The sequence below is a fragment of the Lathyrus oleraceus genome, chromosome 2 (assembly GCF_024323335.1).
Source record: "Lathyrus oleraceus cultivar Zhongwan6 chromosome 2, CAAS_Psat_ZW6_1.0, whole genome shotgun sequence".
NCBI lineage: Eukaryota > Viridiplantae > Streptophyta > Magnoliopsida > Fabales > Fabaceae > Lathyrus > Lathyrus oleraceus.
The window spans coordinates 9,426,547-9,453,267 of NC_066580.1; the positions used below are offsets into that span (position 1 = coordinate 9,426,547).

General features: G+C 37.4%; 3 protein-coding genes across 3 annotated transcripts; 2 read left to right on the forward strand and 1 right to left on the reverse strand.

The window, feature by feature from the left end:
* Positions 1–19,349: 19,349 nt before the first annotated feature.
* On the forward strand, positions 19,350–20,075 carry LOC127121626 (uncharacterized). The gene has a single exon (XM_051052083.1). It carries the CDS (start codon positions 19,350–19,352, stop codon positions 20,073–20,075), a length of 726 nt encoding a protein of 241 aa, XP_050908040.1.
* A 1,632-nt stretch (positions 20,076–21,707) lies between these two features.
* LOC127121627 (uncharacterized mitochondrial protein AtMg00810-like) lies at positions 21,708–22,139 on the forward strand. The gene has a single exon (XM_051052084.1). The coding sequence runs from the start codon at positions 21,708–21,710 to the stop codon at positions 22,137–22,139; it is 432 nt and encodes a 143-aa protein (XP_050908041.1).
* A 1,358-nt stretch (positions 22,140–23,497) lies between these two features.
* LOC127117611 (cytochrome P450 71D10) lies at positions 23,498–25,227 on the reverse strand. Its single transcript, XM_051047684.1, has 2 exons — positions 24,268–25,227; positions 23,498–24,196 (listed from the first exon to the last, which is right to left on the reverse strand). Exons 1-2 carry the CDS (start codon positions 25,165–25,167, stop codon positions 23,585–23,587), a joined length of 1,512 nt encoding a protein of 503 aa, XP_050903641.1. The 5' UTR covers positions 25,168–25,227; the 3' UTR covers positions 23,498–23,584.
* Positions 25,228–26,721: the final 1,494 nt, after the last annotated feature.

Sequence of the window (26,721 nt, forward strand, 5' to 3'; positions counted from 1 at the left end):
GCTGGATCGACTGTCCTCTGTCGAAGTTGCTGCCTCTACCACTTCGACCATTGTCACGTCCTCCACGACCACGTCCTCTTCCTCGAAAATTTTGAGAAAAGAGTACCTTTTCGTCTTTGATTTGCTCCTTGGTTTGATTTGCGTCCTCTACTCCTTCTTCCTTCTTTTTCATCTTACGTTGTTCGTGTGCTTCGAGGGAACCTGCGAGCTCTTCGACTGCGAGCGTCGAAAGGTCCTTCGACTCTTCTATTGCACACACAATATTCTCAAACTTATCTGTTAAAGATCTCAAAATCTTTTCGACAACTCGTGCATCAGTTACTGTTTCGCCATTTCTGCTGAGTTGGTTCACCACTTTTTGTACACGCGTGATGTAGTCAGATACATTTTCTGACTCCTTCATCTGCATCCTCTCCAATTCGCCACGAAGTGTTTGGAGTCGAACTTGCTTTACTCGATTTGCTCCTTTGAACACTTTCTCCAGTGTGTCCCACGCTTCTTTCGACGTAGTCGAACCGACAATCTTTTCGAAGCCTGATTCATCAACAGCCCTAAACAGCATGTAAAGTGCCGTTTTATCCTTCGATCGCGTCTCTTTCAACGCCTTGTTTTGAGCTGTCGTATATCCCTCAACATCTGTTGGTTCTTCAAACCCATCTTTGGTCACCTCCCACGCGTCTAGAGATCCGAGAAGAGCTTTCATCTGGATACTCCAGTTTTCGTAATTCAACTTCGTTAGCCGTGGTAACGACATTTGATTCATCATATTTGCCATTAGCTCTGATGCCAATTTGTCAGAAGAAACGATTTTGTTTGTAGACTTCTGTATTTTATTAGAATGCATTTTTGGACTTTTATACATACAGAAAACTTTAGCTATTCTACTAATTAAGATAAATAGTAAATACTCTTAATTTTCCCACTGTCTCTTGACCCTCCAATTCTCTCTATTAACTTATTATTAAAAACCCATTAATTCTAACATTAAGTTTATTCAACAAAGTTTGGGACTTTGGTAGTGATTGGATTACCGATGAGAAATGGTTTCAAATTGTTTTTTGATTCATTTACATGTTTATAAAACAAAGATTCAGGATTGCGATTTCCACCTATATCTCGTTCATGTAAAAATCTCGTTTTTCATTTTGTTATGAAAATTCATATTCTTGAAAAAATAAAATAGATAAAATGTTCGTATCTCATTTTAGAGCATTATGATCCCAATAAATCCTCTACTTTCATATTGAGGGCCAAGCTTATTTTTAAAAAGAGCTTTTTTGGGATAAACCAAAAATATATTTGTAGATATGATTTAACCGTCTTGTCTTTTTGGCTGGAATATAAATCCTACCTTTTTAGTATATCGATTGATATCTAAGGATCACTATAAAAAAAACAAGTTTTATGTGACATGATTTTGCATCGGGATAAATATGTAAAAAAAAATGTTGCGACTTGTTTATATAAGAAAGGCGTCAAATTTACATATGGGAAAGGTTGAAATTTTCAATAAATTAATTTGTGGCGTGAAAAACAAGTCACAAATTACATATCAAAAATATAAAAAAAAAATTGAGAGGAAAACTTTGACTATTAGAATTGATTGATATGCAGGTTAACTGACACCTTTAAATTGACATCACACATTTCACATCGTAACCTTTTTACCGTTCTGGCTGTTGTTAATTGATCAGTCACCATTTATGCTAGACATTCCACTATTTAACCGTAAATAAATCAGGTAAACTGTGTAAACTGAAGCATTTTTAGTTAGAAATAAGCTAAATTCTATGATATTAAGTGTGTTGTTACTGATGAGTTTCTTGAGGATATTTTACACTTTTTGGTATGTCAGCAGGTAAAAAGCTAGTTTGGAAGCTCAGGGGATCAAACGTCAGATGAGAAATCGAGCCCGAGCAAGGAAACGGAAGAAAAAGTCAATTTTTGGAGAACCTGCTGTCCATACGCGTATGACCTTATATGATACGCGTATGGACCTTCCCAGTACGCGTACCATACGTAAATGACCAGAGGGAAGGAAAATTCAGCCAAAATACAAGCTTCTGGTGATACGCGTACCAACTTGGGCAATACGCGTACCAACTTGGGCAATACGCGTAACAGGCTGGGCAATACGCGTACCAGATGCTGTGTTACGTCCAATACGCGTTTCCTACTAGGCAGTACGCGTATGGGACAGCGCAGTACGCGTATGGAGCACAAATTCAGGAAAAATCCAACTGAATAGCTATTAAGAGGCCAGACCACGATTTTCCGGGGGTTGGACATTTTTGGAGAGAAAATATACGCGTTTTGAGAGCTGGAGACTCAAGGAAGATCAAGGGATTCATATGTTCAAGAGTTTTCCGACTATTGAAGATTGAGTCCTCACGAAATTCTGTAATGACAACAATATTAATCTTTGTTTTTACTTTTCTTATGAGTAGCTAAACCCCCCCATTGCTAGGGGGGTGACCCTGATTCTGAATGTGACAGTATTGATGTTTATGAAAGTATTGCTTATTTCTTCTTTTCCATTAATTTGTTCTTATCGCCGTTCTTTATGCGTTATTCGTCGGACCAACGAATGATGATTATTATGAATAGTGTAAGCTGGACCGCAATTATTCATTGACCTGGATAAGAACTTTGGATAGTAAAAATAACCTAGGACTAGGGATTTTCTATCTGACCGGTAATTCTTGATATGTGAATGCTTGAGTATGAACCTAATTGTGTATGGACATAGTAATTAGGTTACATAATAAAAGGTCTATTACTAAGGACTTAGGAATAGATACCCTTGAGGACCGGAATTAATTTGACAGGAATAGCTCTACGCCGTCATAAATTATATCTGTTACAAGAAGTTTCATTCACCGAACCCTAGCAATCTTCTCTCATTTGTATCTCGTTCAACCTTTTTACTTGTTTTATTTATTTGCAATTGGTAGTATAATTACACCACAACACAAAAACCAAAGGCTTTTGTCTAATTGAAACAATCTATAAACTCTGTATCGTCAAGCAGTCCTTGAGATCGACAAACGGGGAATGTCCCTTTTATTACTACAGTGAGAAAAATAGTACACTTGCTATTTTCACGTCAAGTTTTTGGCGCCGTTGCCGGGGACTGCCAAAGATAATAGAGTTTATTAATTTATTTTCAATTAGAATTTTGTTGCTCTGCATCCAAAATTTTATTTATTGTTAATTGTTATTTTTATTATTATAATAACTAACTTCTTCTAATCTGTGTATGCGAGGTAAGGCCTCAGCTCATTTTCATTTTGACGCAGAACCAGAGAGAACACTGCGCAAAAAGCTCAGAGAAGCTAGAAGAAAGAAACTGGCCAACTCTGACACCGAAGAACCGGCTACACCTGTCACTCCAGTTTCTGTTCACTCCGAAAAATCTGAATCAGACACAGCTTCACATCCAGACACTGAAAACATGGCTGCAGACCCACCTCCAGCGGAGAGACTTTTAGGTGATTATGGCAGACAGAATATCCCAGCAGTGCGGTTGACCATTGTTAACCAACCTGTTAATGTTGCTCACTTCCAGTTACATCCCTCAACTATCCGCCAGTTAGAAAGTAAACCGTTTGCAGGAAAAATCAATGAGGATGCAAACAAGCATCTGCAGAGGTTTCTGACTATGACCACATCATTAAAAATTGATGGGCATTCTGAAGAGGCAAAGAGATTGGTCATGTTCCCATTCACCTTATCTGAGGACGCTGAGGAATGGTTCTATTCCCTACCCGCAGGAAGCATTACTACTTGGCAACAAATGGAAACAACATTCTTGAACGAGTATTTTCCTGCTTCTGTGTATATCCGTAAGAGGTATGACATCGTGAATTTTAAACAGAAAGACGGAGAGACCCTTGGAGATGCATACAAAAGATTCAAGAGATGTTTAGTTGCATGTCCTACACATAATTTGGATGAAACTGAACAAATGCAGAACTTTGTAAACGGGCTGAAAATGAAAACTAAGCAACTCATTGATACAGCTGCTGGTGGCTCATCTAATTTTTCAACAGCAACCGGTATCAAAAAGATCATCGAAGCTATTGCAGCAAATGAGCATTTGGAATTATATGACCGCACTGTGAATCAGCCGGAAGGAAAAATTGACTTGAAATTAGCAAATCAGGTAGTGAAAATGGAAGACCAAATTGCAGCTGAGGTTGAAAGAAGATTGAAAGCTATGAATATAGGTACCCAGACTGTTGCTCAAGTGCAACCGGTTCCGACCATGATTTGTGAGATTTGTAGTGGACCACACTTTACCATGCATTGTGTTGCAACCGCAGAACAAGTGCAAGCTATAAATTACCTGAGGCAGAATAATCCCTACTCAAATACTTATAATCCGGGGTGGAAAAATCATCCTAATTTCTCTTGGAAAGATCAGCAGGGTAATATTCAAGGACCTCCACAACAACAACCACCGTACCAACAGCAACCTTATCAGCAACAGGTACCGAAGAAAGCGGATTGGGAGATTGCTATAGAGAAGATGGCAACTCATAATATGCAATTTCAGGAGGAAACCAGGAATAATCAGAAAAGCACCAATGCATCGATTAAAAATCTGGAGATTCAATTGGGTCAGATAGCACAACAGATAACAAATTCCCAAATACCAGGCGCATTACCTAGTGCAACAGTGACAAATCCAAGGGAGCACAATAATGTGAGTGCGGTAACAACAAGAAGCGGAAAATCTGTTGAAGATCTTAAGAAGAAGGATGAAGAAGAAGATACATTGTGTGAAGTGGACCTGGAAATCTTAGAGAATAAGACACCACCTGAGGAAGAAAGTGTGAAAATGCCGGTGGTACAAGAAAAGCTACCTGAACCAAAACCCATCATTAAGCTTCCTTTCCCACAAAGAAACAAAAAGAAGAAGCAAGATGAGAAAATTTTTCAGAAATTCATGGAATTGTTCAAGAAATTAGAAATCAATATTCCATTCTCTGAGGCACTCGAGCAGATGCCTATCTATGCGAAGTTCATGAAAGACATCATCTCCAAGAAGCGCACCACTGACACTGACCCTGTTATATTAACTGAAACTTGTAGTGCTATTTTGCAGGGTATGAAGATTCCAGTAAAGAAGCCAGATAGAGGGTCTGTGACCATCCCGTGTACCATTGGAGATAGGTCTTTTAAAAGGGCGCTGATTGATTTGGGGGCTAGTGTTAGCCTTATGCCTTTGTCTATTTACAGGAAGCTGGGAATTGGCAATGTTCAGGATACCAGAATGACACTTCAATTTGCTGACCACTCAGTGAAGAGACCTTTTGGGGTGGTTGAGGATGTTCTGGTCAAAGTTGATAAATTTGTTTTTCCTGTTGATTTTGTAATTTTGGAAATGCCAGAAGATGAAGAGATACCTCTGATTCTGGGAAGACCGTTCTTAGAAACAGGTAGATGCATGATAGACATTGAGGGAGGTACCTTGACCCTAAAGGTATATGATGAAGAGCTCAGAATTGATGTCCGGGATACTATGAAACATAAAGAGGAAATGTGTACAAACCACTCTGTTGAAGTAATTGATCAAATAGTGACTAGCACAATGCAAAGAAAGTTTCCTGAATTACCATTGGAAAGAGTTCTGAGTCTGTCAGTCAGAGAGATTGAAGAGAATGATGATGAAAAAGAAAAAGAAGTGCTTGCCATGCTGGATACACAACCTCTTTGGATGAAATCCAAACCACGTCGGTGGGAGGACCTGAGATCTTCACCAGAATTAGAAAATGAAAAGGTAAGTAAACCAGGTATAAATTTTGAATTAAAACAATTGCCTGTAAATCTTAAATATGTCTTTCTAGGATCTGGGACAAATCATCCTGCTATTATCAGTTCTGAGCTAAATGCCATAGATGAGGAAAAGTTAATACAGGTACTAAAGAAGCATAAGAGTGCTATTGGGTGGACTATTGAGGATTTAAAAGGTATTAGCCCCACAGTATGCATGCATAAGATACTGATGGAGGATAATCAGAAACCGGTAGTGCAACCACAGAGGAGGTTAAACCCAGCAATGAAAGAAGTGGTAAGGAAAGAAGTTGTAAAGTTGTTAGATTCGGGAATGATTTACCCCATTTCTGACAGCTCGTGGGTGAGTCCAGTGCATGTGGTACCCAAGAAAGGAGGAACCACAGTAATTCTAAATGAAAAGAATGAATTGATCCCAACTCGAACAGTGACAGGGTGGCGAGTATGCATCGATTACAGAAGACTGAACACTGCAACAAGAAAGGACCATTTTCCTCTCCCGTTTATTGATCAAATGTTAGAAAGACTTGCAGGTCATGAGTATTATTGCTTTCTGGATGGATATTCGGGATACAACCAAATTGCTGTAGCCCCGGAAGATCAGGAAAAGACGGCATTTACATGTCCTTATGGTATTTTCGCTTACAGACGGATGCCATTTGGGCTGTGCAATGCCCCAGCTACTTTTCAGAGGTGTATGACATCTATATTCTCCGACATGCTTGAAAAGTATATGGAGGTGTTTATGGATGATTTCTCTGTGTTTGGTTCTTCTTTTGATAATTGTTTAGCTAACTTGTCTCTTGTTTTGCAAAGATGTCAGGAAACTAACCTTATTCTCAATTGGGAGAAATGTCATTTCATGGTGCAGGAAGGAATTGTTCTAGGACACAAAATTTCCCACAAAGGAATTGAAGTGGACAAAGCCAAAGTGGAAGTGATAGCTAACCTCCCACCTCCTGTGAATGAAAAAGGGATAAGGAGTTTTTTGGGTCATGCAGGTTTTTATCGCAGGTTTATTAGAGACTTCTCAAAAGTCGCCAAACCATTGACTGATTTGTTAGTCAAGGACAAGCAATTTAATTTTGATAAAAACTGCATGGTAGCTTTCGAAACTTTAAAGAGTAAGTTGATCAGTGCACCTGTTGTCATCGCCCCCGATTGGTCCTTGCCTTTCGAAATAATGTGTGATGCAAGTGACCTTGCTGTGGGGGCTGTCCTAGGACAGAGGAAGGACAAATTATTGCATGTGATTTATTATGCTAGTCATGTCCTTAACCCGGCCCAAATGAATTATGCAACTACCGAAAAGGAGTTGTTGGCCGTGGTTTACGCTTTTGACAAATTTAGATCATATTTGCTTGGTTCAAAAGTCATTGTGTATACTGACCATGCTGCTTTAAAGTATTTGTTTGCTAAGCAGGAATCAAAGCCGAGACTTTTGAGATGGATCCTCCTCCTTCAGGAGTTTGATTTGGAAATCAAAGACAAAAAGGGGTGCGAGAACACGGTCGCGGATCACTTATCTCGCATGTCCCCAATCAAAGAAACTGAGGAGGAACATCCTATTCAGGACACATTCGTTGATGAGAAAATACTTGCGGTTCAAGAGATACCATGGTTTGCTGATTATGCAAATTATGTGGTAGGTGGGGTTATACCTGATGACTTTAATTCTCACCAAAAGAAAAAGTTTCTTTATGATTGCAGGTTATACTTATGGGATGATCCATTTCTTTACAAAAAGGGAGTGGATGGTTTGATCAGAAGATGTGTTCCAGAAAGAGAGCAAGCCGACATTCTGAAAGCTTGTCATAATTCTGAGTATGGTGGACATTTCAGTGGAGATAGAACTGCAGCAAAAGTCCTCCAATCGGGTTTGTATTGGCCGTCGCTATTCAAGGATGCAAATTCTATAGTCCGAGAATGTGATAGGTGCCAACGAATAGGTAACATTACAAAACGGAATCAGATGCCACAAAACTCCATGCTCGAAGTTGAGCTGTTTGATGTTTGGGGAATTGATTTTATGGGACCCTTTCCGCCATCATCTGGTAAGAATTACATATTGGTTGCGGTCGATTATGTGTCAAAGTGGGTAGAAGCTGTGGCATTACCAACTAATGATGCTAAAGTGGTGGTGAAGTTCTTGAGGCATAACATTTTCTCTAGGTTTGGGGTACCACGGGCTTTAATTAGTGACCAAGGTACGCATTTTATAAATAAACTCTTTGAGAATCTGTTGAAGAAGTATAATGTCAAACATAAGATAGCCACACCATATCACCCCCAGACGAGTGGGCAAGTGGAGGTATCCAACCGTCAAATAAAGCAAATCTTAGAAAAGACGGTAAGTGCTTCCCGGAAAGATTGGTCAGTAAAGCTGGATGATGCATTGTGGGCATACAGGACTGCATTTAAAACACCAATAGGTATGTCTCCCTATCAATTAGTTTACGGTAAGGCTTGTCATTTACCACTCGAACTCGAGCACAGAGCCTTCTGGGCCTCCAAATTCCTTAACTGTGATCTTTTCAAAGCTGGTGAATCCCGAATTCTTCAACTTCACGAGTTGGAAGAATTCAGGAATCAAGCTTATGAAAATGCCAAAATTTACAAAGAACAAACAAAAAAGTGGCATGATAAAAAGATCCAGAAAAAGGAATTTCGGGAGGGACAACTTGTACTTTTGTTTAATTCCAGGTTGAAGTTGTTCCAAGGGAAATTGAGGTCAAGATGGTCTGGACCGTTCGTCATTAACAAAGTACTTCCTTATGGAGCAATAGAGCTGAAAAATGAGAAGAATGGCGACACTTTCAAAGTTAATGGTCAGAGGTTAAAGCCATACAATCCCGGTGAAGGGGGGCCAATTGAATCCGTTAAACTCCTCTGAGTATGAGGTGTCCCGTCGAGCCATGCGACGTTAAACGAAGCGCTGCTTGGGAGGCAACCCAAGGGAGGTTTGATTCTTTCTTTTGTTTTATTTTTGCCGAGTCAGTTAGTATGTAGAAAAGAAAAAATTTTAATAGAAAACAAAAAGAAAGAAAAAATTTTGAAAATGAACCTGCCAATACGCGTATGGGTTTATGATACGCGTATTGGTCATCAAAAATGCATGCCTCTGGTGAAACGCGTATGATACGCGTATAGACGAAGCATACGCGTATGATACGCGTAAGGGACCAGGCCATACGCGTATCACCTTATGATACGTGATCTGTTACGCAGCTCACTTTTTACACTTGTTTTTGCAGCGTATGATACGGGTATGGCAAAGTGATACGCGTAAGGTACGCGTAAGGCAGTCTGATACGCGTATTTGCAGCGTATCTTACGCGTATCTGTTTTATGGGGCTGTATATATATTTTTTGTCCGTACGGACTTCATTTTCTCACTTTTTCATTACGTATTTTCTGCGTATTACTGTGAATTTTCTCTGTTTTCTTCTTTTTCATTCAGTCCACAGAGCAACATCATGTCTCAATCACCGTCCGAGATCAACAACTTCCGTACCACCCACCATGCAGAGCGTTATGAACAAATAAAGGGACGAAGCATGGTTGAAGAAAAACATTGGATGTATCAGAATGATACGTATCCAGAGGTCACGAATATCCTAAAGAAGCAGAAGTTGATCTATTTTAATGACAAAATCCAACCGGTTTCACTGGATTTGATCTGGGAGTTTTACGCGAATGCGCTAAGGGTAACATCTGACGAAGACGATCCCACAGGTAATGCAGCGTTCGTATCATGGGTCAGGGGCACAGCGATCAAATTTGATGGAAGAACGATCAATAGTGTGCTGAAATGCAAGTTTTATGATTCCGTTTGTCCGTTTAATGAGATGAAACGGTCGGACAAAAACTATTGGCCTTACGCTGACATGAAAAATTCACTGATTAGGCCAGGCCACGATTGGGCACCCACGTCCAAAATCTCTCCTGCAAAGGTTATGGTGGTTGATCTAGCACCGATTCCGAAGGCTTTGGCCTATTTCATTCATCACAATCTGAGTACTAATCGAAGCGGGTCAGAATTAATATCCGAATGGGCCTTACTGCTCCATCAGATCCTGCATCAGAAACAAGTGAACATTGGACAAATCATAGCTGCTGATATGGATGACATAGCTCAGTCGCCTAAGAAATCCTTAGGCCATGCGACTGTGATTTACCTGCTGTGCAAGAAAGCGGGTGTCCCGGACTTCTCTGATTCGCTGATGTTGCGACCAGCTGCACCCCTGAACGCCCACTGGATGAAAGAGAGGACGGTCACAGATGATCAGCCCCGCCCTCTGAGGCAACCACGAGACAGGGAGGGAAGCACCAGTGCTCCGCAGCAGGAGGCTCAGCCGACTGCAGCAGGAACACAGCCACCTCAGCCTCCTCCGATTGATGAGAACTCCAGAGAGTATCGGATGCAGATGTCCCAGTTTTGTTTGATGCAGGACTTCTGTTTTCAGTATGGGATGTCAGGGAGAGTTCTGACTCATCAGACGGATCTGTGGGAGGAGGCACAGCGCTTCAGAGATAGATTCTCGGGACCGCCTCCAGCCCCTCATTTTGGCCAGTTCACCTATCCTTGGTGGAACCAGCCAGTGCAGATAGGGGGAGAGATTCCGCAGCAGCCACCGCAGCAACCACCGCATCAGACACCACCTCAGCAACAGCAGTCTCCGTCGGGCCACACAGAGACATTAACGCCTATCTCGGCATTCGCACGAGGGCAGACTATTTTGGACCCGACAGATATGATTAATTTTGATACCCACATGCAGGACGGTGGACAGAGTGATTGACTTTGATTGTTGTTTTTGTACTTTTGGTTTTATTTGTGTAATTTGTGGTTTTTTTTTAGTTATGCAGTTTTAATTTCTGTTGCTTTGATGTAACCACCTATTATGGGTTGGCGAATTCTAATGAATGTGATTTGGTTTATCTCAATTTTCCTGTTTATTTCCTTAGATACGTGACTATGTCTGGCTATTGGTTTCGCGATCACTCACACCAACTACTTGGGCATCCTCCCTTTCAGTCCCCTGACGTTAGATACTGTTGTTTATGATTGGACGCACTGGTTAAGATTAACATCAGAACCACGAGCATGAGCTTTGGACTCAGAGGTATGATAGAACAAGTCAGCTTAACCCGTCCTGGTGAGTTCATAAAAAGCCAAACACTTATTATCATATGAGCGATATCAGGTATGTCTTTATCAATCTTGGTTTGCGTACGTTCTTTTGTTATTATTAGCTGTACGAATACACACACTGAGGCATGTTTTTTGTTATCACCTAGAGCCTTTCTAGCCATCCCATTATTATTATTATTATCCATTGTTTTACCCCGTTGAGCCTTTAATCATTTATTGTTGATATACCCGTTTTTTTTTCTAAACCCATGACCCTGGACCTATCTTACCCTGTTCAGAGTATGTGAGAAGTGAGTTCATATCTACGTTTCTATCTAAGTTTGGGGTTGCTGTTGGTATAGCAACCTTTAAGTTTGGGGTAGCTTTGCAGTCAATGAATAGTAAGTGAATGTCGTATAAAAAAAAAAAAAAAAAAAAAAAAAAAAAAAAAAAAAAAAAAAAAAAAAAAAGTAATAATAACCAAAAGAAAGAAAGAGAAAAGCGAAGAACAGCTTTTGAAAGATGCTACATTCACTAGAAATAAAAGGAAAAGAGGATTGCATAACCCTACAGGAATAATAACAAAGAAACGTAGTAAGAGAATGATTTCATGTACTCTGAACCAAAAAAAAAAACAAAATACAATAAACATAAACCCTAGGTTCCACCTTCATAGCCTACCTAAACCCAAGCCCCGTTACAACCCTAAAAGACCTCAAAAAGTGTGTGTGATTGTACATGTTGATAGGATGAGAGAATTTATTCAAACTGTTGATTTGATATTGCATATTGTGATTTGAGAGTGATAAAACTTTAACCCAGAGAGACTTGGTGAGAGTGTGATATAAGCTGACAGGTAAAGTCATATCTCTGAGGGAAAGAGTTTCTAGCTCGTTGGCTATGTGGAAGAATCAGAAAACCTGAAAAACATCAAGAGGTCCAGTGCGAAAGATTTCAGCAGTATTGTGGTAAGAACTGTTTTACAGTAAGTTTGGGGTGACATGATTTTTGATGGTAATAAGATGTTACTTGAGGACAAGCAACAAGCTAAGTTTGGGGTTGTGATCAGTCACCATTTATGCTAGACATTCCACTATTTAACCGTAAATAAATCAGGTAAACTGTGTAAACTGAAGCATTTTTAGTTAGAAATAAGCTAAATTCTATGATATTAAGTGTGTTGTTACTGATGAGTTTCTTGAGGATATTTTACACTTTTTGGTATGTCAGCAGGTAAAAAGCTAGTTTGGAAGCTCAGGGGATCAAACGTCAGATGAGAAATCGAGCCCGAGCAAGGAAACGGAAGAAAAAGTCAATTTTTGGAGAACCTGCTGTCCATACACGTATGACCTTATATGATACGCGTATGGACCTTCCCAGTACGCGTACCATACGTAAATGACCAGAGGGAAGGAAAATTCAGCCAAAATACAAGCTTCTGGTGATACGCGTACCAACTTGGGCAATACGCGTACCAACTTGGGCAATACGCGTACCAACTTGGGCAATACGCGTAACAGGCTGGGCAATACGCGTACCAGATGCTGTGTTACGTCCAATACGCGTTTCCTACTAGGCAGTACGCGTATGGGACAGCGCAGTACGCGTATGGAGCACAAATTCAGGAAAAATCCAACTGAATAGCTATTAAGAGGCCAGACCACGATTTTCCGGGGGTTGGACATTTTTGGAGAGAAAATATACGCGTTTTGAGAGCTGGAGACTCAAGGAAGATCAAGGGATTCATATGTTCAAGAGTTTTCCGACTATTGAAGATTGAGTCCTCACGAAATTCTGTAATGACAACAATATTAATCTTTGTTTTTACTTTTCTTATGAGTAGCTAAACCCCCCATTGCTAGGGGGGTGACCCTGATTCTGAATGTGACAGTATTGATGTTTATGAAAGTATTGCTTATTTCTTCTTTTCCATTAATTTGTTCTTATCGCCGTTCTTTATGCGTTATTCGTCGGACCAACGAATGATGATTATTATGAATAGTGTAAGCTGGACCGCAATTATTCATTGACCTGGATAAGAACTTTGGATAGTAAAAATAACCTAGGACTAGGGATTTTCTATCTGACCGGTAATTCTTGATATGTGAATGCTTGAGTATGAACCTAATTGTGTATGGACATAGTAATTAGGTTACATAATAAAAGGTCTATTACTAAGGACTTAGGAATAGATACCCTTGAGGACCGGAATTAATTTGACAGGAATAGCTCTACGCCGTCATAAATTATATCTGTTACAAGAAGTTTCATTCACCGAACCCTAGCAATCTTCTCTCATTTGTATCTCGTTCAACCTTTTTACTTGTTTTATTTATTTGCAATTGGTAGTATAATTACACCACAACACAAAAACCAAAGGCTTTTGTCTAATTGAAACAATCTATAAACTCTGTATCGTCAAGCAGTCCTTGAGATCGACAAACGGGGAATGTCCCTTTTATTACTACAGTGAGAAAAATAGTACACTTGCTATTTTCACGTCATTAATTATTAAAAAATAATAGTCTTGAGTGTGTTCTAAAATGACAAGAAAATATTCAAGTGAAGATTAATTTTTGAATTCAGAAATACACAACACTTGAGAAATGTTATAGTAGGTTTGAGTTCAGAAATAGGAAATACTTGCGAAGTGTTGCAATAAGTTTGAATTTAGAAATAGGTAATAATTGATGAAGCAATACAAAATGCGAAACAATGCCACTTTTGAAAATACATGCATTGGCACGTACACAAATTTACTACTTATTTCTTTTTAACTCATTATCCTCCAATCAAGTTCAACTTGATTTTCTTTTTAATATAAAAAAGGAAGTATGAGAATTGTATGTCTCTTATCACACAATATATGTGTTAGCTCTAATTTTGATGCTCAAAAAGATATAAGAAGTCAAGTATAAAACTTAAGAAAATATTTGGAAGAAATCCAAGCTAACTTCGACGGGAGTTAGACAAAGCCTTTCGATTGGAATTTGGCAAAGAAATTGCTATATTGTCGAAATAGCATTATGGGATTTAGAAAGTTTCTGAAACGGTTCGAAGATGAGTTCGACGAAGATAATTCAAAATGAGATTAATAACTATATTTTGACCTTATCCATCCCTTCAAAGGCCGTGTGGAGGCCTATGAAAGGCGAGACACATGCAAGCTAAAACGTGTCATTTTCAGGATAAAAGACCGTTTATTACCGTTACTGTCGAATTAATATAAATATGAGTCTTAATATTAGGATTCAGAGTTTTCAATATTGTATCAAACTCAAAATCATTCAAAGTATCTAAGTGTTATTAAAAAAGAGTTTTCTGAGAATATGTACGTATGAAACACCATATTTTCATTCGATGTCAACTTATTTACATTAAAGTCATTTTGATTCCATCTACATTCCTGTCGAAACTATGTTATTTCTTCATACTTTCGATAAACCTTTTTTGCATTACTTTTAATTTAAACATTATCGTCGAAGAACTTACTACTAAAACAAACCTTAAACAAAAACTATACACATGTGTCCTAGGATCAATCTAGTCGATCCTGTAAGTAACAAAAGTATCAATTTTGGAAGAGTAGCGCTTGTTTACTGAAGTTCAAGGTAAATAAATTGGCACGGCCGATGGGACCCTTGTGTCTAGTTTTTTTTAATTGTATTTGAAACAAATTCTGCATTAGGTCTTCATACAAATTTTTCTCAAACTTAGTTGCATGAGATTGAGAAGTGGTATGGTAGCCAGAAATAACGCCTTAAAACAAAAAAGGAAGTATGTTAGAAAGATGATTAATCCATCAAACAACAATGGAGAACAACCTCCTCACTCGATAGGAGAGAATAAGGCCACATCGAATGTAACTAAAACAATGCCTTCTACGGCAAACACGGCGACAGTACCGTTGAGCGCGCAAAGTGGACCAGTATTATCATCCCCCGTGCGAACGCAGACGCAACCAATAACCCCAAGACCAACAGGGACCATTAGTTTTAGGCCTTACGTGACTGGGTTTACAATGCCAATGAATGGTCACTAACAACCATATGGCATGGCAACTTCTACGATGACAAATTTGCATAATAGTACGTCAACATTTACTGATCCAATGGCGACTATAATATTTTCGTTACAAGGGTCGCGATCAGACGTTAACAATTTGGGTCAAAGTACCCAACCCTCAAGAGTGGGATTTTCTGTCCAATTACACACTTTCACAACCAATTATGTGGCGATATTAAGGCAGCAAATGGACGAAAGCAACCATGAGATGGTTCATATGCTTGCCCAACATATGGGGACGATATTCAATCCTCTAATCTAAAATACTACTCAAACTAATCAGCACAATGCTCAAACTAATTAGCAATTGTCAGCGCAGATGACGCGAATTGCATATTTCTTTGACGCCCCTGATGCGCCAGTTCGACAACCTCGTCGAGAATGGATGGTAGAGAACCAGGGTTTGATCTTAGAAGAAGACCCAATAATAAATCAGGCCCAACAATTTGTATCTAATGGTCTCGAAGTCGACCAGAGCTTCTATTTACATGTTTATAAAAGAAAGATTCAAGACTATTATTTCCTCCTATATCTAGTTCATGTCAAAATCTCGTTTTTCATTTAATTATGAAAATTTATATTCTTGAAAAAATAAAATAGATAAAAATGATCATTATGATCTTGTTCTGAACCAATGAATCGTCTACTTTCATATAGAGGTTCATTAATTCTTTGAGGGTCCTTCAAGCGCTTATTTTTAAAAGAGCTTTTTCGATTAAACCAGAGATATATTTGTAGATATGGTTTAACCGTCTTGTTTTTTAGGCCCGGATATCAATCCTATCCTTTTAGTGTATCGATTGATATCTAAGGATCATTAAAAAAAGAAGCTCCCAACAACATGATTTTGCATCAAGACTAATATGTGATAAAAAAGGATGTCTAAGGATCATTATCGTTATATGTCTTAAATAACAAAATAATTTAAGTCAGGTTTTCACATGGGAAAAGATGGAAAATTTAAAATGAAAATGTTGTGGCGTGTAAATCACGTCACAACATACATTTCAAAATATATAAAAAAGGCTTCAAGTTTTCACATAGGAAGGATTGAAATTTTCAATAAATTAATTGTGGTATAGAAAACACGTCGCAAACTACATTTCAAAAATAAAAAAATTGAGAGGAAAACTTTGACTGTTGGAATTGATTGATGTGCAGGTTAATTGACACCTTTAAATTTGCGTCATATATTTCACATAGCAACCTTTTTACCGTTCTGACTGTCGTAAATTATTAATAATTAATAGTCTTGAGTGTGTTCTAAAATGACAAGAAAATATTCAAGTAAAGATTAATTTTTGAATTCAGAAATAGTTTAACACTTATAAAATGTTGTAGTAGGTTTGAATTCAAAAATAAAAAATACTTGTAAAGTATTACAGTAGGTTTGAATTCAAAAATATGAAACACTTGATAAAGTGATGCAAAATGCAAAATAATGCAATTTTTTAAAATACATGATTGTCACGTAGACAAATTCACTACTTATTTCTTTTTAACTCATTATAAGTTCAACTTGAATTTTTTTTTTAATATCAAAAAGAAAATATGAGAATTATATGTCTCTTATCACACTGTATATGAAACTTTAAAATGTTATGTTTATAATGATAGATAAAAATTTTAACCATTCATAGAATATCTATAAATTGTAGTAATTATGTAATTTCTATACCATTTTTAAAATCAATTATAAAAATTAATGTTTTGAAAACCGGACTGAACAGATCGGTTTAAATCAGTTGGACCGAAAATCAGAGATGAATCGTCCAAAATCATTCGAACTAAAGAAGCAGAGCTGGTTTTGTAAAATCGTCTGGTTCAAAACAAATAATCAAATTAACCATTTTTTGATTTTTTTTTTTATAAATTTTGATATATCAATATTAAAACTTAACATACATTCCCAATCAAAAAAAAACTTCTAAATTTTATCACTCCATTATAGTTTTTCTTTCAACCACACTTCATCATCATCACTCCGTTTCTTTCAAACATAAGCACGAAATCCAACTCAGTATTGATTGTCGTTCAAGTCAATATTATTTGTTGCTGTCAATTAAGATTTATTTGTTGTAGTTCAATTAAAATTCATTTTTTTGTTCTTTAATGAAGTATATTATATTATTTATTTTTGGTATTTTATCTTATTTAATTTAGGTATTCTTAATTATTTGAACTTTATTTTAGCTATTATATTCTATTATTTTAATTTTAATTTGAATTCGTTTAACTTAGTTTATTGTAATTCTTTAATTTGGTCAAATTGTTCTTAAATGAATGTAAATGAAGTATAGAATTATGTTATGTTATTATATGTATTATCGATATTGTTGTATTAAATTTGTAATGAATTTTTGAAATATTTATTTTATTATGTTGTGAAGATATGGTTATGTGTGACATATTTATGAAATTTATTTTTATATTATTAGTTTATTGAATAAACGGTTCGACCGTAGGTTTAACCGGTTTAACCAATTGAATCTTAAATCGCAAGTTTTACCGTTTTGATCTCCGGTCCGATTTTTAAAACATTGATTAAAAATGAGAATCTTCACATTATAAAATATCAATTTTAACATTGCTCAGAGATTTCATTAAAATGTCACTTTAAAGAGATTTCATTATGAGAAAAAACACGAGTTTTAGAGAGAGAAGCTCCCCCTCTCTCAAAAACTAGGTTTTCCTTTTTTGGTGAGAATAACCTCCCCTCCTGTATGGGTTCTTCTTCCGTCATCAGAGCTTTTCACCTCCATAATGGTGGCCATGTCCTCCTCAATGGTGGCTCCCTCCAATTGTAAATGTTCCTCCCTCCCTTCTTTTTCCTTTGAAACACTCGACCATGTTAGATCCACACAGTTTTCTACCCTCAACTCCATTAAGTTCTTCATCCTCTCAACCATCAACTATCAATCGTTTGTTACTCCAAAATCAATTCCACAAACTGCTGGGACAAGGTGTTGCGGTCATGAAAAATGGCACCCACCAACGGAGGCTTTGATATTTCTGAGTTTATGTATGTGTTCATGTATTGGTTACTATTATTATGTTTATGTTGTTGTGGTTCTTGTTGTTTCTGTTAATTGCAATTAAATTTTGTTTTTACCCTTCCAAAACTAACAGAATTTATTTGTAGAGTCACTTTAGTTGTATTTTTGAGTTGTATCATTTTATTCTCTCAATATACAAATACTTTTGTAATATTCCCAATTCAAAATTAATGCCAAAATTAATATTCATCCAATGTTACTCTTTTCTCTCTAATTCTCTCTCAACTTCATCTTCCCCAATTTTCTTTTCTTCCACCATTGTCAAACCTTCAATTTGAGTTTTATGTTCTAACATTTGGCATCAAGAGCCTTGGTTATCGATCCTAATCCGCTGCAACAATGGCAACCGTTTCCAATGATCGAATTCCCACCAATCTCCCTATTCTTGATTCGAAGAACTATGATAAATGGGCGAAACAAATGAGGGTCTTGTTTGGTTATCAAGAGGTGCTTGAGATCGTCGTCAATGGAGTTACACAATTAGGGGCAAAGGCTACCGACATTCAAAGAGCTACACACAAAGAAGAGAAGAAGAAGGATTACAAAGCCCTATTCTTGATTCACTCGTGTGTTAATAACGATAATTTCGAGAAGATTGGCGATTGTGACTCGGCGAAGCAAGCATGAGAAATCTTGGAGAAAGCATATGTCGGTGCCGTCAAAGCGAAGGTTGTAAGGTTACAAACTTACAAGCGACAATTCGAGTTAACACAAATGGAAGACAAAGAAACGATCAACGACTATATTACGCGCATTACCCGGTTAGTTAATCAAATCAAATCTTGTGGGGAAATGATTCTTGAGCAGAATGTTGTATCGAAAGTATTGCGTTCGTTAACATCGCGTTTCGACAACATAGTTGTGGCTATTGAAGAATCAAAGGATCTAACAACTTTGAGCAAGGATGAATTACAAAGTTCGTTAGAGGCACATGAACAAAGGATGGATGAGAGAGGCGCCGACAAAGCCAAAGCGGAGATTGCTTTGCAAGCGCGTTTCAATGAAAAGAATAAGAGGTCGAAAGGAAAATTTATGGCGAGAGGTAAATCAATTTTTCAGAAATTTGGTTCAAACGATTCGCAAAATTCAAAGAATTCGACGAGTGAAAAGGGTGAAAGTAGCTCCAAGGATAGTGGTCATAGAAATGGTTTTAAGAAGCGTGATGTGAGTAAGGTGCAATGCTACAAGTGCAGAAAGTTTGGACACTTTGCAAATTCGTGTTGTGGAATGAGAATCACAATAATGACGACAAGGTTGCTAGGGAAGAGGTAGATGATGAGGACACACTTCTAGTAATGATCACGGAGGAGAGTTATGGCATTACGGATGTTCCGGGCAGTAGCTACAGTAGTTACAGTTTCCAGGACAGCAACTGTACTGTTCCGGAAAATAGCGAGAAAATGCATTCGGGTCGAAGTGCATTGGTTACCGTTCGTGATGGAGTCCAAGGGAGAGATGAGTGGTACTTGGATTCCGGTTGTTCAACACATATGACGGGTCGAAAAGATTGGTTTGTGCAAATCAATCAAGCGGCAAAAAGTAAAGTCAAATTTGTCGACGACACCACTTTAAGCGTCGAAGGGGTAGGAGATGTTTTGATCGGAAAAAGGAATGGTGGACATTCAAGGATCAAAGATGTCTTGTATATATCAAGAATTAAGTGTAATCTTTTAAGCATTGGCCAATTACTTGAAAGAGGATACAAAATTTGTTTGGAGGACAAGATTTTACGTGTTTTGGATTCAAATGGTGTGTTGATTCTAAAAGCGCTGATGGCTGCCAATAGAACCTTTAAGGTTGAGTTAAAGGTTATGGAGCATCGTTGTTTAGCTACCGCGGAAAGTAGAGATGAGTGGTTATGGCATTACCGTCTTGGTCACCTAAATTTTAGGGATCTAAGAAAGTTGCAACAAAGTGAAATGGTAATGGGGCTGCCACACATTAGCATTCCAACTGAATTGTGTGAGGAATGTATGAAGGCTAAACAACACAAGAATGTGTTTAGAAAAGATGCGGGTTGAAGAACCAAAGGCTTACTTGAGGTGGTATGTTCTGACGTTTGCGGACCGATGCAAGTAGAGACTTATGGTGGTAATCGATATTTTGTTACGTTCATTGACGATTTTAGTAGGAAGCTTTGGACATATCTTATCAAGAGAAAAGATGAGGTATTTGGAGTTTTCAAGAAGTTCAAATCCATGGTGGAGCGCCAAAGCGGTTGGAAGCTCAAAATTCTCAAAACGGATGGTGGAGGTGAGTATACCTCTAGTGAGTTTGGGAAGTTTTATGATCTTGAGGGAATTGTACGTGAGGTGGTGCCTCCGTATACGCCTCAACAACGGGGCTGCCGAGAGAAAAAATCGTATAATAATGAACATGGTGCGTATTATGCTTTGTGGGAAAATTTTGCCTAAGGAATTGTGGGGTGAGGCCGTGTCTACAGCCACCTACTTGTTGAATAGGTGTCCCACTAAGAAGCTGGAGAAACTCACACTGGAAGAGGCTTGGAGTGGCTTCAAACCGAATTTGAATCATTTGCGCATTTTTGGATCGATTTCATATCGTCATGTACCGAACCAACTTCGGAAGAAATTGGATGATAAGGGTGAGAAGATGATATTTTTAGGATATCACTCTACTGGAGGGTACACGTTGTTCGATGGAGAAAATCGGAAGATCGTCATAACCCGGGATGTGACTTTTGATGAAGTCAAAAATGCAGAAAATGCAGCAGTAACCGATTACCCTAATAGCAGTAATCGATTACTCACAGAAAAACAGCAGTAACAGTTTTTTGAAATCACTGATCCGGAGGCTTCCGACACCGCTGTACCAGCACCTACAGTAGTGTAAAATGATGTTGTTAATAATGGTAGGCCAGTGAGGCAAAGAGCCCTGCCTCATAGTCTCCGAGATTATGAAGGATTCCAAGATAACGAAGTGAATAACGATGGTGATTTTGTTCATTTCGCGCTTATGGCCGAATCCGAACTGGTAAATGAGGAAGAAGCCTTAAGTGATCCTAAGTGGATATGTGAAATGAAAGAGGAGCTGGAATCTATTGAGAAAAATGGTACTTGGGAGTTGGTCAATTTACCACTTGGAAAGAAACCGATAGGTGTGCGATGGGTCTATAAGGTTAAAGCAAATCTCAAAGGTGAAGTAATCAAGCACAAAGCTCGATTAGTGGCGAAGAGGTTCTTGCAACGAAAAGGTATAGACTATGAGGAGGTATTCGCACCGGTGGCTAGACTAGAGACTATTCATTTGGTTGTTGGTATTACACATAGCAACAATTGGATGGTTTACCAAATGGATGTCAAATCTGCATTTTTGAATGATCCTCTTGTTGAGGAAGTCTATGTGGGGCAGCCACCCGGTTTCGTGATAAAAAATCAAGAGATGAAGTATTACAAGCTACACAAGGCGTTGTATGGTTTGAAACAAGCTCCAAGAGCTTGGAAAAAACGTATTGACGGGTTTCTTATTGACATTGGTTTCAAACATGTGTATCCGAACATGGAGCTTATGTGAGATCGGATACGAACGATGGTGTTATTATACTTTGCTTGTATGTTGATGATCTCTTGATTACGGGAAGCCATGACAAGAGTGTTTCAAGGTTCAAAAGTGAGCTCATGAGAGAGTTTGAGATGACGGACCTTGGTGTCATGAATTACTTCCTTGGCATAGAGTTTCACAAGTCAAAAGTGGGGTTGCTTATGCACCAAAGGAGGTATGCTCTAGATATTTTGAAAAAGTGTGATATGGAGCATTGTAATGCTTCTATTACACCTTGTAAGGCTAGAGTGCAGCTGTCCAAAAGTGATGAGGAGGATGATGTTGATCTAATGCTTTACCGGAGCTTGATTGGATTGTTACGGTATTTGTGCAATATGCGACCGAAATTGACTTTTAGTGTCTGTATTGCGAGTAGATTCATGGAGAGACCTAAGGTGTCTCACTTGGAGGCGGTCAAGAGGATCCTTAGACATGTGAAAGGTACTCTTGGTTGCGGAATTCTCTTTCCCGCATCGGACACGGGGCGTAAGTGCAATTTACTTGGCTACACCGATTCTAATTAGTGCGGAGATAAAGATGACCGAAAATCGACGAAGGGGTCCATCTTTATGTTTGGTAGTACACCAATCTCTTGGTGTTCGAAAAAGGAACCGATTGTAGCACTCTCTTCTTGTGAGGCCGAGTATATTGCGGCGTCGTTAGGTGCGTGCCAAACTTTGTGGCTTATGAATCTATTGAAGGAATTGGAATATGGTGATGATGATGCCACCACAATGTTTGTAGACAATGTTTTCGCAATAAATCTTGCGAAGAATCCGATTGCACACGGAAGGAGCAAGCATATTGAGACGCGGTTTCATTATTTGAGAGAATTGGTCGGTGATGGAAAGTTTAGATTGAGCTATTGCCGAAGCGAAGACCAAGTTGCGGATTTGTTGACAAAGGTGTGACAAATGATGTGTTCAAGAGGCTAAAGAAGTGTTTGAGCATGGTGGACTTGGAGCAACTAAAGTGAGGTGGTGTGTTAATTGCAGTTAAATTCTGTTTTTACCCTTTCAAAACTAACAAAATTTATTTGTAGAGTCACTTTAGTTGTATTTTTGAGTTGTATCATTTTATTCTCTCAATGTATAAATACTCTTGTAATATTCCCAATTCAAAATTAATGTCAAAGTTAATATCCATCCAATGTTACTTTTTTCTCTCTAATTCTCTCTCAACTTCATCTTCCTCGATTTTCTTTTCTTCCACCATTGTCAAACCTTCAATTTGAGTTTTATGTTCTAACAGTTTCTTGTTTGTTTGCTATGTTGGGTGGATTATTCTTAGGTTTAGGTTGTCATAAGTTTGTGCTCAAAGTGTTTGTTGAAATGCATCAAAGAAGTTTGGATGACAGAGATGTGGTTTTGAGTGAGATTCTTCTTAGGGTTGTTGCAAATCAAACTCCTCATTCCAGTCAACAAATGAATCATCAACAAATTGTGAGTTTAACAAAACTGGAGAACCCGTATAATCGAATTGCGCGTGATAAAGCTAAAGAAATTATCTATAACGGGATATAGTTAAAGATTGTGGTTCCAAAGCTCACTTAGTTGTTGCGGAAGAATTCCGCTTGGTTGCTTAGATCAAGGATTTGGATTGATAACTCTCTATTGGTTTCTAATTTCTCAAAGGTCTTTGATGTCGATAGCTTGTTTGACTTAATTATTAGCATCGTTGTTAAATTGTGGTTGGAGTATGTCCTAACACACTATCTTTGACTATATTAGTTTTCTCTCTTTTCTTTATTTATTGAATGAGATTTTATACTCTAAAAAAAAGAGTTAGAATTCAATTCTAACATTGTACAACCACAATGCAATAGTTTATAGATGGAATATACCACAACATCATACAATACAACCACACAAAAACCATGTGTGAAAAGATTAATTACTAATACAATCATTTTCTCTTTTTATTACAATCATTTTCCAAATGCCATTATCAAAATTAGTATAAAAAAAAATTAAAGACGACGAGTGATAGGAATTAAGCACAAATCATGTTTTCTTCCAACAGTTAATCCAAATGTCTCAGCCATATCAATTTCTTCATTTTTCATTTCATTGGGAAGCTTCCAATCAAAGTGGTAAAGTAATTTAGCAAGCGGTAGCTCAACGTTAGGTGAGGCAAATGCTATTCCTGGACACATCCTCCTTCCAGCACCAAATGGTATGAACTCATAGTCTGTGCCTTTGAAATCAATTGGGTTATTAAGAAATCTCTCAGGTTTGAAACTCTCAGCTTCAACCCAATACTTTGGATCTCTTCCAATTGCCCAAGCATTTACCATGACCCTTGTCTTAGCTGGGATCTCATACCCATTGATTTGACATCTCTCTCTACATTCTCTTGGAACTAACAATGGTACAATAGGATGCAACCTTAGTGTTTCTTTGATGACACACTTTAAGTATACCAACTGGTGCAACTCTGATTCATCTACACTCCCTTTCTTATCAAACACTTTTCTTACTTCACCTTGTACTTTTTCCATTACTTTTGGATTCTTTACTAACTCAGACATCCCCCATAACAAAACCCCTGATGATGTTTCTGTACCAGCAGCAAACATGTCCTGCAAATAGTGTATGGAATAGTGAAGCTACTTTAATTAAAAAAGACAAACAATTTTGGTTGTAGACAAACCAGGATGATTGATTTCATATTGTCGTCAGTTAGTTGATGTTGCGATTGATCATTTTCCTGTTGAATCTTGATAAGGGCGTCAACTAGATCTTCTTCTTTGCCAGTTTCCTTGTGAATGCTTTGGTGATCGTTGATGATGTCTTGCAATATCATATCAATCTCGCTATGAAGTTTTTCAAATTTTGTCTTCGCCCTACTCATCCTTTGAAGAATTTTAATAGAAGGATACAAATCAGCAACATAAATTCCTCCTACCATATCTATCATTTCACTACTTAATGATCTGAATACTTGTTGGTGTTTGCTCCTTTTCCCAAATGCTGAGCGCGCAACTATCCCATATGTCATTGAAAAGATCTGATGAGTGAGATTAACAACCAGTCCTTCATTTGAAGAAATTGATTTAACAAGATCTGACACCTCTTCTTCTCTTATGGACCCAAATGACTGGACACGCTTTACACTCAATAGCTCTATAACGCATATCTTCCGTAGTTGCCTCCAGTGCTCTCCGTATATAGAGAATATAATACCAGTATTATTATAACTAAGTATTGTGGACAACATAAGGTTTGGCCTATCACAAAAGTTGAGGTCTTGTGTTTTCATAACCTCTTTGGCTATTTCTGGTGAAGTAACTATTATGTATGGTACCTCACCAAGTTTTAGGTACATCATAGGTCCATACTTTTGTGCCAAAGTTTTAAAGGAATGATGAGGCATTGGGCTGCTGATAATCTGATGTATGTTTCCTATGAAGGGTAGTCTCCATGGTCCAGGTGGTAAGTTGGGGTTAGAATATTTAGAAGTAGTCCATGTTTTAACTATTTTGAATAGTAGGAAGAGGAAGAGAAAGGATGCCATTAAGGTAAAGCTAGAAAAAATGTTGGGAAGGTCCATGATTGTAGAGCTAAGGGAAGAAGAATGCAAAGATGAAGGTATCTAAACAATGTTGTTCTTTAAAGTAGTACAATAATACAAAACTAATATAAAGAGTCCTATTGTAAAGCAGAATACAATATAAAGATACCGATTTGTCCCATGCACTAAGCATGAGAATACTATATTATTTTGATTGCACCTACCACGCTCATTTCGCCCTGTTCTTTTTCTTTATAAATATATACTATTTTATGAAGATACACATGACGCATAAATTCATCTCTTTCGGTAACAGCATAAACTTATCTACTACTCCTGCAGAATCACATTAAGTTTGGGACTTTGGTAGTGATTGGATTACCGATGAGAAATGGTTTCAAATTGTTTTTTGATTCATTTACATGTTTATAAAACAAAGATTCAGGACTGCGATTTCCGCCTATATCTCGTTCATGTAAAAATCTCGTTTTTCATTTTGTTATGAAAATTCATATTCTTGAAAAAATAAAATAGATAAAAATGTTCGTATCTCATTTTAGAGCATTATGATCCCAATAAATCGTCTACTTTCATATTGAGGGCCAAGCTTATTTTTAAAAAGAGCTTTTTGGGTTAAACTAAATAATAGTATATTTGTAGATATGGTTTAACCGTCTTGTCTTTTTTGGCTCAGATATCAATCCTACCTTTTTAAGTATATCAATTGATATCTAAGGATCACTATAACAAAACAAGTTTTCGAGTGACATAATTTTGCATCGGGATAAATATGTAAAAAAAAAAAAGATGTTGCGATGTCGCTGTATGTTTTAGATAATAAAATAATAGAATTTAGGCTTTCACATGGAAAAATACGAGAAATTTAAAATGAAAATGTTGCGGCGTGTAAAACACGCCGTAACATACATTTTAAAATATATAAAAAAAGGCGTCAAGTTTTCACATAGGGAAGGTTGAATTTTTCAATAAATTAATTTGCGGCGTGAAAAATATGTCACAAACACATTTCAAAAATAAAAGAATTGAGAGAAAAACTTTGACCGTTGGAATTGATTGATATGCAGGTTAACTAACACCTTTAAATTGACATCATATATTTCACATCGCAATCTTTTTACAATTTTGAGTCTTGTTAATTATTAATAATTAATAGTCTTGAGTGTGTTCCAAAATGACAAGAAAATATTCAAGTGAAGATTAATTTTTGAATTCAGAAATAGACAACACTTGTGAAATGTTGTAGTAGGTTTGAATTCAGAAATGGAAAATACTTGTGAAGTGTTGCAGTAAGTTTGAATTCGGAAATAGACAATACTTGGTGAAGCGGTATAGAATGCGAAACAATGCAACTTTTGAAAATACATGCATTGGCGCGTGCACAAATTTACTAATTTCTTTTTAACTCATTATCCTCCAATCAAGTTCAACTTGAATTTTTTTTTAATATCAAAAAGAAAATATGAGAATTGTATGTCTCTTATCACACAATATATGTGTTAGCTGTAATTTCGACGCTCAAAAAGATATAAGAAGTCAAGTATAAAATTTAAGAAAATATTTGGAAGAAATCCA